Raw genomic sequence first — 13,250 nt, 5'->3', positions numbered from 1 at the left:
AAACCTGCAGTCAGCTGAGACTGAAGAGGTCACCTGATGATGACGAAACGTTTCTCCCACTGAAAACGTCCAGATGAACAGCATCAACTTTCAGGATGCAGATGTTAAATCTCGCAGCACACCAAAGCCAGACTAAAAATCCATTTTTGTCCACTGGATTAAAGACAGAGCTCTCTTCCAGGCCAACTGTGAACAAGCAGTTTAAGCAGGGCTTTACTAACTGCTGACATGTCAGCATACTTGCAGTGTTAGCATTGCACATGCAAAAATATGAATACTGAGTGGTCTAGAATAAAAACAATAATGAGCTGTGAGCAGGTGACTCCACCTGAGCTTAACTCTAATAAAAATCAATGCAGAAATGTTGAGGTGCCAAGCCACTAACACTGTAAATAAGAAGACACCAGAATAAGAGCACGCATTTATATACAGCATTCATACAACAACATTACGCATAAAGGCCTGAATACATAAAAATAGCAAATGCTTAGGAATTATAAGGAATTAGGAACATAGACAGGTAAAATTAATTAGTTTCCTTCTAATGAAAACATCGCAGTATTGGTCTTTTTGTTTGTTTTTTGCTTATTAAAGTAGAGTTAGCACAGGTTTGTACTTGTTGGCTAATGCTGGTCACAGGCTAACAGACAGGGATGCTAACCGATTGAGTCACTGATCACAAATTCAGCAACAGAGAGAAAATTAAAGGAATTGTTTGTACTGAAGAACAAGACAAGAAAATGTGTATTAAAATTAATACACAGTTTATTAATCTGCTTGGAAGTAAAAATAATGTAAATTTATAAAATGGGAGTTTGATGCAAAGCTGCACGTCACACGATGGAGGAATGACTGGTTTTCTCTCCCCGTTTCCAAAATAGGTTCAAATGAACTAAACCCAGAGAAATGGTGGCGGATCTTTGAATGACAGCTCAGTGACAACAGTGACCACTCTGACACTTCTCAGCATACACACACTACTGTGAATCTGTGGAACCGAATCCAGACGACAGATGGACTGAGCGCTTTCAGAGTCAGCTCTTCGTGTCGTATAATTACCGTCAGCCGTCAGAGAAACCAGGAGCTGAGGTTTTACTACAGCAACGACGAACATGTGCAAGTCAGACACAAAAAGATCCAAAAGAACAGAGACGGCCAACGCCCGACTCTCTCTGTATGAAATGTTCAGACAGTAACACAGTGATAATGTCAGCACATCAAATAACAACATCCTGAAACCTCTTTGGCTATCGCAGTTTGGCAATTCAACAAGGAAACAAATGCAGACTGTGCCATGTGTCAGTGACGTGAAGGAGGAGCAGAAGATGGAGCGACAAAGAGGACGGCACTGCGAACACTGAGCACCACGTAAGGGCCTCTTCTTTCTTTCCATATGTATACAGGACACACACACACTCTCATCCAATGTACGAAAAAAAAATATCCATATCTGAAGATCAATCAAACAGTCAAGTAAAAAGGTGAGTATTAGTGCAAATGTACGGACGGATTTAAAACAGTACACGATGGAAATGGTCTCGAGGCGAACGAGTGAAAAGGGCGGCCGCGGTAAAATGAAGAAACTCTGTGGCGACTCTACACCCCTCACAACATGCAAGAAGATGCAACCAATCAGAGAAAACGGGCTGTCAGTTTGTGCTTGTAGTAAGTCTCCTCTCGCTGCACAAGAGTCCATGCAAAGATTCACGTGTCATTCCTGCATGTCAGTCTGCTTCACGATAAAACGGATAAAACCAGCTTTCATGTATCAGGAATACATGAGTTTAGTAATGAAAGGATGCTGTGTGTGTTTGTGCAAGCTTAAAATAACATAAATTCAAACGTCATTTTTAAAAATTAGCCTCACACCACATGCAGATGCTCATTTCTGTCACCGTGTCCGTGCAGGGAGACGTAACAGCAGCCGTGCTGTTGAGTGTGCTTTGTTTGCCTGTGTGTGTGTCTGTGTGTGTTGGCGGGCGCCGCGGAGCAAAGTTGAAGGAAGAATAAGGAGACAACAGGGAGGATTTTCTTTCTGGTCACATCTGGTTCAACTGGGCGGGACATCAAGCGGGTTATGTTCAGGAGGACGTCTCCGTCCGAACCCTGAGAGCGAGCGCTTCTTCTCTTGTGTGACAAAATTGGGATTCTGGTGTTTTTGGTTCAAGTCCTCTGCAGCTTTCACTGCACTTTGGCCCTGATGGCTCTCGGTTGGACTGAACTGGTTTGGTTTTTTTGTAGTTTGGATGCCGTTCTGAAGCTGAGGCAGGAAGACTGGCGGTACTGGTTTGCTGGTTGTTTGACGTGATACACTTTGTTTCCAGACTCTGGCCACAGCAGCTTCCAGCTGCGATATTATTACACTGATGTTAAACAACTTGAGATTTGCAGCAGATGAATTCAAACGCCAACTGTCCCACCACAGCGGTACGGAGGCTGCTGATAAATAAACTGGCGCCAGCTTAGAGTCTGCACAAGCTTTTTCCCCCTGTGGTCCGGGGTGAAAGCAATTTAAGGATGGAAAGGAAACAGTCGAGCTCTACCACAACGCAGCACCACTGGGACCGTTGGACTAACCAAGATAAAACGCTCCATGCTCCAGCACAGAGACTGTGTGACTGGATCTCGGATGTCCCGGGATAGACAGAGTTGGTTTAGCTGTGCTAGGTGGGTGTGCCGGATTGGAAGAATGAGTCTTAGTATCCAACAGGAAGAGTTGGTAAATGCCGTGTCTGATTTTAGTTGTTTCTCTGTTAGCATCTGAGCTGGGTAAGAGTAACTTTGTTCGGTTAGGTCTGCTTGGTTAAGAATCTGGCTCTGGATTAGAAAGTCAGTCAGTAGAAGTACTGGATTCACGACAGGCCAAAACGGGATGTGGTTGCGGTTACTTGTTTAGTGGGAACTACTGCTGGACTCGGGTCGGGCGTGACTGGTCGTGCGTGGAGCACCGTAGAGGGTTACCGATGCTATGTGGTTATTCTGCATCACCTGGGGAGGAGGAACACAAGACAGTGAGGACTCCTGAAACACACGGGCTCGAAACTACAACACATATTTCAAAGATTAGGGGTTGAGCTGTTTCTTGATCACCTTTGCATTTCTAATACTTTTGCGAGCAAATCTCTACAAATGTCCTTTCAGAGAGAATAATTCACATTCCTGTCAGCTTTAAACGGGTTCAGCAGCTTTGCTATAATAACACTGCTGAACGTGTCAGTCTTGTGCAGCATTTTACGTAACACATGTGCTCTAAATGGAACAATCCATGTAGCCAGGTGGTTCAGATAAAATGCATGCTGCCATATAGTTTTATGTTGTAATCCCAGCTGAATCATAAAATGTGCTGACCTCAAAGATCATCCTCTGCAGTCCGAAGCAGAACGTAGAGCCGAAAGGATTTGTGTTATTGGCCGATGAAGACCTGTAAACGCAAACAAGGTCACAAGACTTGATGTCACATATGTGGGTGGTGTCTGAAACAGCTGTGTTGTCTATATTAAATGCATATATGTAGACTATATGTTACCTGTGCAGCACTACAGGTTTTTCCATTGGATGGCCGAGCAGTTCTTGGATTTGATCCCACTGAGGAAGAGTCAAAAGGTTAACAGACAATTATAACAAACACATTTCCAGGAGTCGGTCTGTTTCTCGACTGCTGACAGCTGTTTATGTCACACCTGACTCAACGCCATTTCCAGCGGCAGAAAGGACTAAGATATTCAGTTATGAATGTTTCATATCACAGGACTGTTGATTTGTTAATGGATCTGTGGTGCAACAGAAAGCATCTTATGATCAGTCACCAAATTTGTAAGCCTATGTCAGTGATGCAAAGTCACAACCTTGTAATCCGCTAAAGGTGCAGAGTCAGAACATCGAACCGAAAACTACAAGTCCTGTTAGATTTCTACTGCCTACCACAGCGCCACCCTGTGGCTAAATTGAACAGTTCCAGAACTGACCTTGCTGTATGTAGTTAAGATGCAGTCCTCAGAGTCTGCTCCCTCTAAAGCGCCGACATAAATGAACAGACATTAGAACAGAGGAGAGTCAAGTACTAGACATTAAAGCATGATTATGGAGTTATTGCTGTCGACTGAATAACTTTTACCTTTTTTGATGACAAGTGGAATCTTAAAGTCACATCGATGATATCTGTGATGACAGAGAGATTACAATAAGTGCAACAACAAAAACAAGTGTAAAAATATAATAAACATTTGGTTTATATTATAAGAAGGATAATCACATATTAAAGTTGTAATGTCCAGGGTAGTTGGTATGGAGAACAAACTTCTTAACCAGGTGAGTTGTCGAGTCAAACAGAATATCCTGAAAAATACGAAAATACAGTCATTGAGGTTACTTTAGTGTTTGCAGTAGACACCCATCTACTGCAAACAGTAGATGTGAGCAAATCAAGAAAAGTAGAACTACACCTCTGCATGCAGTGATTTATGCAGGTGCATGTGGTTTGCATCACAAGATGGTTGCAGGTTGCAAACTGCAGTTTTTGTTTTTTATTATTGCACAAACTTCAACCTTCATGTCTTTGGACCAGGAGTTTTCTCACAGTCCAAAGACATGAATCTTGACATGACTGAGTTAAAGCTGTGTTAGACTGAGCGCCTATCACGGTTTTAGCCTGCATCTCATCCATTGTAGAAACAAGCTGCAGTGCAGGTAAATGTCCCATTAATTCACAGCGAGCAGGTAGGAGTGGTCAAGGTCAACAATATTCAAACTCATCGGCGTTGCCTCGCTCGCAGGTTCTGGGCGTCCACGCCGCCCGGCCGCAGGGACTTATCCTAACGGGGGGTCACGGGGGATGCGTTGACTTTTAGCATACCACGGTCACTGAATATACTAGCCAGGCTCCTGCTGGTTCTTCATTACGTATTTAGTGGTGAGTCAACAAAATCATCGCAGATACAAATTTTGGTGACCTTTAAGTTACACGATGATGATGTGTGTCGAATGTGACACGTGAAACAAGCGTAAAGAGTGAATGTAACATCACATTTGCAGGTGATGGTAAAAATGGGATTCATTACAAATCGTTCTGAGAAACAGACTAATAATCACTGTAGGTGTGACAATGTTCATCCAAGGTTTCAGTAAGATTGGCCCACCCAATGAGGAGGAGATGGGGTACATACACTACGACCATTATAACTGTACACTGCTAGATTTGACCAACGGTTGCAGCTGGACTTTTCTTTTTGGCGTGGCTCTGACTTACATAAATATGAAAGGAGGGGGAGGTGCTGCTGATATGGGCGCTCCAGTATGACGTCCAATGGTTCTGAATGACGCATACAGTACTTTCAGACAACATTGAGTCCCCATTAAAAGGAAACGAAAACTCAAACACAGCTCAGAGGCAGACAAAGCTCTTAAAAATAACTCGGCACAGACACTGACACCAAGATTTACACACACAAGCACGGCTTCGCTTACGTACCACTCCCAGGGTAAAATAGTTGAAGAAGTAGTCGTTACATTTAGATGGGACCTGCTTATGTGGTGACGGAGAGTGGATCTTCATCTGAAACACAAAAAGAATTTGGGAAAATAGTCTTCTGACTTTTTGTCTTTAATTAAATTAATACAAATAATATTTAATACAACTTCTTAAGATGGTGAAAATATGACAAGAGAGCAGGTTTGATAAATGGATGACATCCAACAGGTTAAACACCACTTTACAGACTTAACATAATAGCAATAACACAAGAAGCAAAGATGGAGTTAAACTGAATTGCTACCTTGTCCTCAGATTTGTAGAAAACTTTATGTGGGGAGCCCAGAGCACCGAGCACATCCTGACAGGAATCTCCAAAGTAGATGCTCCTCTCTAGGGACTTGACTTTACTATCAGTCATCACACCGAGACCACAACCTGCAGTTTAGACAACAAGTCAGTAAAGCTCCACGTCACTGCACTGCTGACCTATGTATGTGTGTGTGTGTGTGTGTGTGTGTGTGTGTGTGTGTGTGTGTGTGTGTGTGTGTGTGTGTGTATATATATTTATTTTTTATTTTTTTATTTGTACATTTATTTTTTCTTATAATTCACAGATTTCCATTCTCATATTTTGCCTACTTCTTATGTTATTGTATTTTGCACACCTCTGTTGCTTGTGAAGCTCGCACACAAGAATTTCATTCTGATGTGCTGTACCAGTGTACCTGCACATGTGATGTGACATTAAAAGTGATTTTTGACATTAAAAAGAAAAGAAGCTCAAGTTCACACCACTGTTAATAACAACAGTAAAAATTGGTATTACTGTGTATATGTGCTCATTTATGTAGTCCCATATTAACCCTGTCATGCATGAATTATCACAACCTCAATCAGGATTTTTTTCTTAAGTATTTTTATTCATTTTTATGCAAGAAAAGATGAATAAGAAAAAATCCAGATTGAGGTTGTGATAATTCATGCATGAAACAAGTCATCCATCTATAGTAACATTAAACGACCAGTGGGTGGCAGGTATGGTTTATGTGCAACACCATCAACACTGATACAAATACAAGAAAACAGCCTTTGAATAGCTGTCCACTGTAGTGACCACTATGCGTGAAAGGGTTAACATTATGGGGAAAACAAAGGTGTCAAACTTACAAATAATCACTTGCAGCCTTCAAGACACACACACACACACACACACACACACACACACACACACACGGTACTGAGCTGTGTGTTACCTGCAGTGAGAAGGCGGAGCCTGAGTCCCAGAGGGCCCGCCCGATCCCTCAGGACATCCACACACTCTGCATAAATATTACCGAGGAAACAAGCCAACGGCATTGCAGGAGCTCTGAGAACAGTGAAATAAGTTTAGCTATTTTTTCTGTAACTTTTTGTTCTTGCCGTCTCTGTGATTGATTTCCAACATTTAAAACAGTTGAAACAAACTCATATCAATATGTGAAGTAAGGACTAAAAGTAACCGTTTCCTCTGGCAGCATTGCCATTATTACGTACCTTGTTTCCTGCAGGTTGTTGCCAGTGTAGATGTGCATCCTCTTGACCATTGCCCCATGTGGAATCTGCAGGGAGGCCAAACCCATGGCAAAGTTAGGCTGCCAAGGCAAAACAGCTGGAAGTAGTACAGGACTGGTAGATACTAAAGGTCTCTGCGTCCACATGAATAAACACATTCAGAAGACTAAAAAACAGAGCTGTGACAGTACAGAGGAGTGACAACATGTGATCAAGGGAGTGAAATGTCTCATGAAGCACTGACTAAACACTGCTTTCAAAAAAAAGAAAGCACCAGTGTTTTCACTGATTGATGACACTGTTCTTTGTACTTTCATTCGTCTTGGATCTTCGGCGTAATCTGGTCCAACATCAAATCGAGACTCACTGTGACTCAGCACTTCTGACTTATTCTTATGCAGCTATCACTGCAGGAGTCCTTCCCGTGGGATGACATTTGATTTTAATTAAAAACAGCCACATCTCGTACCCACTACCCATTTAAAAAGTCATTAATCTGCAGTAAGAAGAATAAAGTCTTCTTATACACTAAGACTACCACGGGTTAATTTAGAAAATACATGAATTTTGTCATTGTGTGCCTCAAACTTCATGACAAAATCCACTGAAAGACAAAAACACTGTCAGAATCCAAGACACACACCGATTTGGTTTCATGTAAATCTGTGACAAGGCAAAAAATACAGCTTGACCTTTGAGTGTCTACATGACTGGAAACCACTCAAATCCCAAGGCTGGCCTGGCTGTCCTGGGACTGGAAATAGCGAGCACTCAGCTCTTCTTTAATTGGCTCACAGGCAAATGGACTAAAACGCTCTCACCTCATATTTTGGAGCTTCATTCCATGAGTCCAGTTGAAAAGAGAAGGACAGTCCCCGGAAGTTGAGATGGAACAACTGCTCTGCAGCATTGTAAACTAGGGAGAGACACGTGAAGAGGAGAGCATTTTATACAGGGTAACAACCAAAACCCCAAATTAGTTGTAAGTGAAAACATTCCAAGTGTGCTGGTCCTTTAGAAAGTACCTCCAGGGTGTGTAGCGCCAAATGACTGGTCTATTTGCTCTATCGTGGGGGCAATGGTCTGAGAGTTGAAATGGACTCCACTGAAACACAATCCATACATACACGGTGTCAGTATTAAACCCATTAACAAAGCGCCTGTGCTGCATTATTTCAAGAGTTAATGGCAAAGATGGGAAATGGATTATGCTTGTCAACAGATAACGTTGAATAAGAAACACATTAATGCAGGCAGACTCAAGTAAGCTGTAAGCCTACCTGTGACTTAAAGTTGAAAGTGGTGTTCGTGTTAATATAAAGAGAACCAGGCGTGCCGTGTATGCAGAACAATCCAGGATTTATGCCATTAAATGTCGCTGAGAAGCTAACATGACTCTCAAAGCAGCTACATCAGCTGCTATTTAATAGATTTACGTTTTTACTTACCAGTATTTCAACTTGACTTTGCTCAGGTCATACACTTCAATCACCTATCACGCAGAAAGTCAGAAACATCAGCGCACGGATGCCAAGAGTGTTTGGAGGAGACTGTTGGAGCTCTGCTAATTATCTTAAATTCTTACCTTGAGTCTCTGATTTGTGGCATCAAACAGCAGTTTAATCCCATCCTGAGTCAAGTTCAGTATGAGGTCATGGCTGAGTGGTGTCTACAGAGGCAGGGAGTTAAAACCGATAAATTAACATTAAGAGGCAGGAGCAGATGCTGTCACGCACAGGCAAACGGACCTTGAATTCATTGAAACCTGAGAAACAACCACCTCGATTTATTTTTGACATGATTTTAAAAAGTTAATACTGGGTGATTATTAGAAGATTTGTGCAGATGAGTGAAAACAAAACATTAACAATATATAAGATAACAGAGGTGGGAATTATCAGACATCCCACGATACAATATTATTGTCATTGTGGTTTATCACATTTTTTCACCTGCACAGCATGTCCTCAGAGTTAAAACAGATATTGACAAGGTTTAAGAGGTAAAAATAAACTTATCTCACCTCAGTTATTTTTCTTTTAATTTTAATTCGTTATTGCACTTCCACTCAGCAACCTTCCCGTTCTACAGGAATATCACCATAATACAACAAGCTGGCAGCCAGTTGAGTCAATCTGTCAAGTCAGTTTGTGCTCACTGACAAAGATTCAGACTGATGGCAACGTGAGCAATCTGTCTGCATTTATAAATTAGACAGCAATTATCTGTTCCAACAGTCTCTGAGAGTGACTGCAGTCAGTCCAACTGTAAATGTTTGCAGAAAGGATGCCCCCCGTCAGGCAACCTGTGCTTTGCAATCGAAAGTGCAACATCCCCAAGCTCTGAGCAACTACTTAGTCACCACAAATTGTAATCTGTTGCAAAATGAATATATATATTTACATTTTGCAACAGATTACAATTTGTGGTGATTAAGAGCTTGGGGGTGTTTTTTTTTTTTTTAAATAAATGGGAGAAACAAGCTTCTCGTACTATCGTGACAAAGACAATAGCAGATAGAAATTTGAACTTTTCAGCACTATGGTGAACAAACGACCTACTGACAACAAAGTTTCGACATTTTATTCAACAAACAGATTGTTAAGCATTTGTTTATCATCAACTGATAAACTTATAAATATGGCTTTATCTGTGTTACAGTGGTCTACAGTAATTTCAGTGAAAAATAATTAGAAACCAATTTGATTTACTTCAACTGCACGGGAACGCCTGAACAACTCGAATTGCTGCCTAGAACTCTTCTGCAACCTGATTATGACTGTTTGTGGATTGTGAGCAAGCACAAGTTTATATTTTTAAACAACAGATATTTGTGCGTCTTACCTGTTCACTGTATAGCACCTGGACATTTTTGATGATGCGGCAGTGTTTCTGAAGGATAGAGATGGCCTGGGAAAATGGCATCCCTGAACACCCACACAGTGAACGCAAGACACACAATTTGTTATTGAGTCTAAACAAGTGCATATGTAAGGTAGTTGAAAAGTATCTTTTCAATTCACCGAAGATGTTTAATGCTCACCTAAGGCGAATTCCCATTGCTCATTTCCTAGTGATCTCTCAGGCACCACTTCCAGATCCAGCATTGGCAAGTAGTGGGGGGCAGCTCACCTCACCTCAAGACACGATGGGATCCTGTGAGGGACCCTCTCTCTCTCTCGCTGCTGAACACAGTACTTTCCCACAGGATTTCCGACGGCTACTTTAAATCATAACTCTTATTATTTTTCCAAAGCTATCAAATTCATGAGAATCAGAACAGCCACTCAGTCTGCGCGTTACTGTAAACGTGTCCTTTTTTTTTATCTCATGTCATACGTCCTTGACATTAAAATGGTACCAAAGAAGAGAAAGTAAACGGGCCTTAAAATCACATACAAAGCACACAAACTTTCCTAAAACGCACAAGTTTTAACTTGGAATTTAACAAGTTGTCCAACATTGGCTGCCAGCTTGAACATAAATTACGCAACGTTTAGCAAACCTAAAACGCACAAGGCCAGCTGTCAACTAGCTGACTGCTTGTTTGTGTGTTTTTAAATAAATCGATGAGGATTAAAAAACTAATCCACTGAGTTTAATCAGAAACTTGTCCGACAGCCACAAATGTCTCCAACAGGCTTCGATTCAGTAACTAAACATGAACTTCTGTGGTGCCGTGTTTCCTAACAGAGCACCGGATCCAGTGGCAGACAGGTTAAAACACAACAAACTAATACGGAGGCACGAAAATAGCGCTTTCAAACTCAGCTGTTTCCGCCCGTTATGTTTATCATCTGTCACAGTTGGGCGGTTACGAAAGCATCAAATCTTGTCAACAAGACTGTTTTTCTTCGCGCTACGAGCTAACATTAGCGGACGAGCTAGCTGCCCTGTTGGCTTATTTTCAATCAAGTATAAATATAAATAACGTAAAAGACTCTCAAAGTCAAGACAGAAATGATGAATATCACGGTTCAAACTGACACGACATAAACAAAAGACAGCACGCCGAGCCGTCGGCTGTCTCTGCTGTTTTTCTTTTTTCGTTTCAGCGAAGCTTTAAGCTCGAGCGCTAGCTCTTCGTCGCTCGTGCGCAAATTCCCAAGTACTCGCGCGGAAACGCTTTCCGTGTCACTCATAAGCTCGCCGGCCGGTAAATGCCCACCGTGTCCGTTTCTGCGCTTTAACGTGTCTTCAATGTCAGGACCTGATAAGAGCGACACGGCGTCCAAACAACAGCAACTTCAGGCATCAACAACAGCCAGTAGGATCAGCTGATAATTCAACTTCCTGTCTTCGGCGCACATTCGAGGTCGACGTCATGACGTCATGGTCAGGTGACAGCTAGAGACGTTTTAAGTTCTCTCCTGCTTCCAAGAAGATATCGTCTCTCTCCCATATATAATATCTTATTGAAACCGATATGTTCCAGATATCAAGTGGAAGACAGTCTGGATGGTCCCCCATAAATACTTGATTGTAAATAAGGTGAAAGAAGTCTCATTTAAAATTCTACATAAATGTTATCCAGCCAGTCACTTCATGGTAAAATTTAAAAGGGACATTAATACTAATTGTACTTTCTGTGGGGATCATCCAGAAACTGTGACACATCATTTTTGGTACTGTTCTTTTACACAGAGATTCTGGAAGGAATTTAGCAGGTTTGTTATTGTCCATATTTTAAGGGAGTTTTCTTTACGATGGGAAAATGTTTTATTCTGTTTCTTTAAGTTTCCCAAGAAGTATGAGAAATGTTTTTTATGATAAATTTGTTAATACTTTTAGCTAAATTTTTTATCCATAAATGTAAGTTTACTAACAAAACACCATGTTTCTGTCATTATTTTAAGGATGTGAAAATGTACATACAATCAATATCAGACTCCACCAACAAAAAGGCTCAAAACAATGTATGTATGTGAATTTTTGCGTGTATTCTTATAATTGTTACCTTTTTCTTTTACCCTTGGCTTTGTGTGTTCATGTTCTGTTGTTTTGTATACTTCATCTGTTCGTATGTTGTATACTCATTGTTTGTTAAATAAAGTTTAAAAAAAAACTCTCCTGCAAGTTTTTCAAAAGTTAGTGATGGTAAATTTGATTCTTTTTACTGAATCGAGTTTGAATGAGTCACTCACCAAAGTGAATCGGATTTCTTGAGTCATTTGAGTCACTGAGTCAGTTGACCAGAGAGTGGAAAAAATGTACATTTTCACTCAAACTTAATTTGTTTCTCTTTTCATGTAAATCCTACTGCTAAGATGAGTGATTGAAAAAGAAAAACAACTATTTTTATAGAGCAAAAAAGAGCAAAAAAAAGTTTTCTAAAGAGAACATTTATTTTATTTATTTTTATGTTATTTTATTAGTTTTTTCCTCAAATGTGTCAAATATATATTTTCTCATCTAAATGTCCGCTGAGCTGTGTGCCCCGGGTCGGTAATGCTCCTTGACATTGGTTGCCAACCAAGAAGAAGAAGAAGAAGCTGTGAGCCAGGAGGGAGGGGGTGAGATTCGTTCATGCTACGATTCAGCACAGGAAGGGAGTGATTCGTTCATGCTACGATTCAGCACGGGAGGGGAGTAACTCAGATGTGCTGTTAGCATGTTAGCAGAGCGATGCTAGTGTGAACTGAGGAGCTATTGTCTTGATGTGAGCTTTCTACAGTGAGTCAGTTGGGCTTGTGAATCATGATTCAGAGTCAGTAAAGTGATTCTTGAGTATTGAGTATTCATGATTCGTGCACCACTATCAAAAGTGGATAAAAGCACAAACATTCGTTTGTTTGTCCCTCCAGAGCTGTGAATGTTTTGTTTTTTTAATCCTATCAGCCACTTGAATTTAAACAATTTTCACATTTTTAAAATATACCAGAACTAAACTAAGCAACATTTAACACTCTTCTGATGCTCATGTTCCCCGTAGATGCTACATTTGAAAGCTAGTGGTCTACTCAGAACAAAGAGGAAATAAAGTTGGTGCAAGTTTTCATCCAGCTTCTTCTTTATTTTCAAGGAGTAAAACCCTGAAAATGAATGCATACTGTGCCTTTATGAGACAATCATGTGCTAAATTATTACAGTTTTTTTAAGAAACTGACCAACTCTAACTTCAAACTTTCCTAAATGCTTTAACTGGTCAGCAAAGTGTAGCCATGTCATTTTTCAGAATCAGAATCAGCATACTTTATTAATCATAAATTACATTTATTTAATCATATTA

The 13,250-nt window shown here is 40.7% G+C and overlaps 1 protein-coding gene across 2 annotated transcripts; it reads right to left on the bottom strand.

Annotated features, from left to right (window-relative positions):
* Nucleotides 1–409: 409 nt before the first annotated feature.
* Nucleotides 410–11,338, bottom strand: phaf1 (phagosome assembly factor 1). 2 transcript variants are annotated; one of them, XM_026176794.1, is made up of 16 exons: nt 10,065–11,338; nt 9,866–9,948; nt 8,607–8,690; nt 8,470–8,513; nt 8,047–8,126; nt 7,843–7,937; nt 7,004–7,101; nt 6,724–6,836; nt 5,772–5,905; nt 5,468–5,551; nt 4,253–4,335; nt 4,115–4,158; nt 3,966–4,009; nt 3,527–3,585; nt 3,349–3,421; nt 410–2,988 (listed from the first exon to the last, which is right to left on the bottom strand). In XM_026176794.1, exons 1-16 carry the CDS (start codon nt 10,126–10,128, stop codon nt 2,893–2,895), a joined length of 1,278 nt encoding a protein of 425 aa, XP_026032579.1. In that variant the 5' UTR covers nt 10,129–11,338; the 3' UTR covers nt 410–2,892. The 2 variants fall into 2 exon arrangements, with proteins under 2 accessions (XP_026032579.1, XP_026032580.1); XM_026176795.1 differs by having other exon boundaries at nt 7,004–7,068; nt 10,065–11,337.
* Nucleotides 11,339–13,250: the final 1,912 nt, after the last annotated feature.

This window comes from Astatotilapia calliptera, chromosome 7, assembly GCF_900246225.1.
Source record: "Astatotilapia calliptera chromosome 7, fAstCal1.2, whole genome shotgun sequence".
NCBI lineage: Eukaryota > Metazoa > Chordata > Actinopteri > Cichliformes > Cichlidae > Astatotilapia > Astatotilapia calliptera.
Note: the sequence above shows the minus strand (reverse complement) of the source record. Positions and strands in the feature narration are given on the sequence as shown.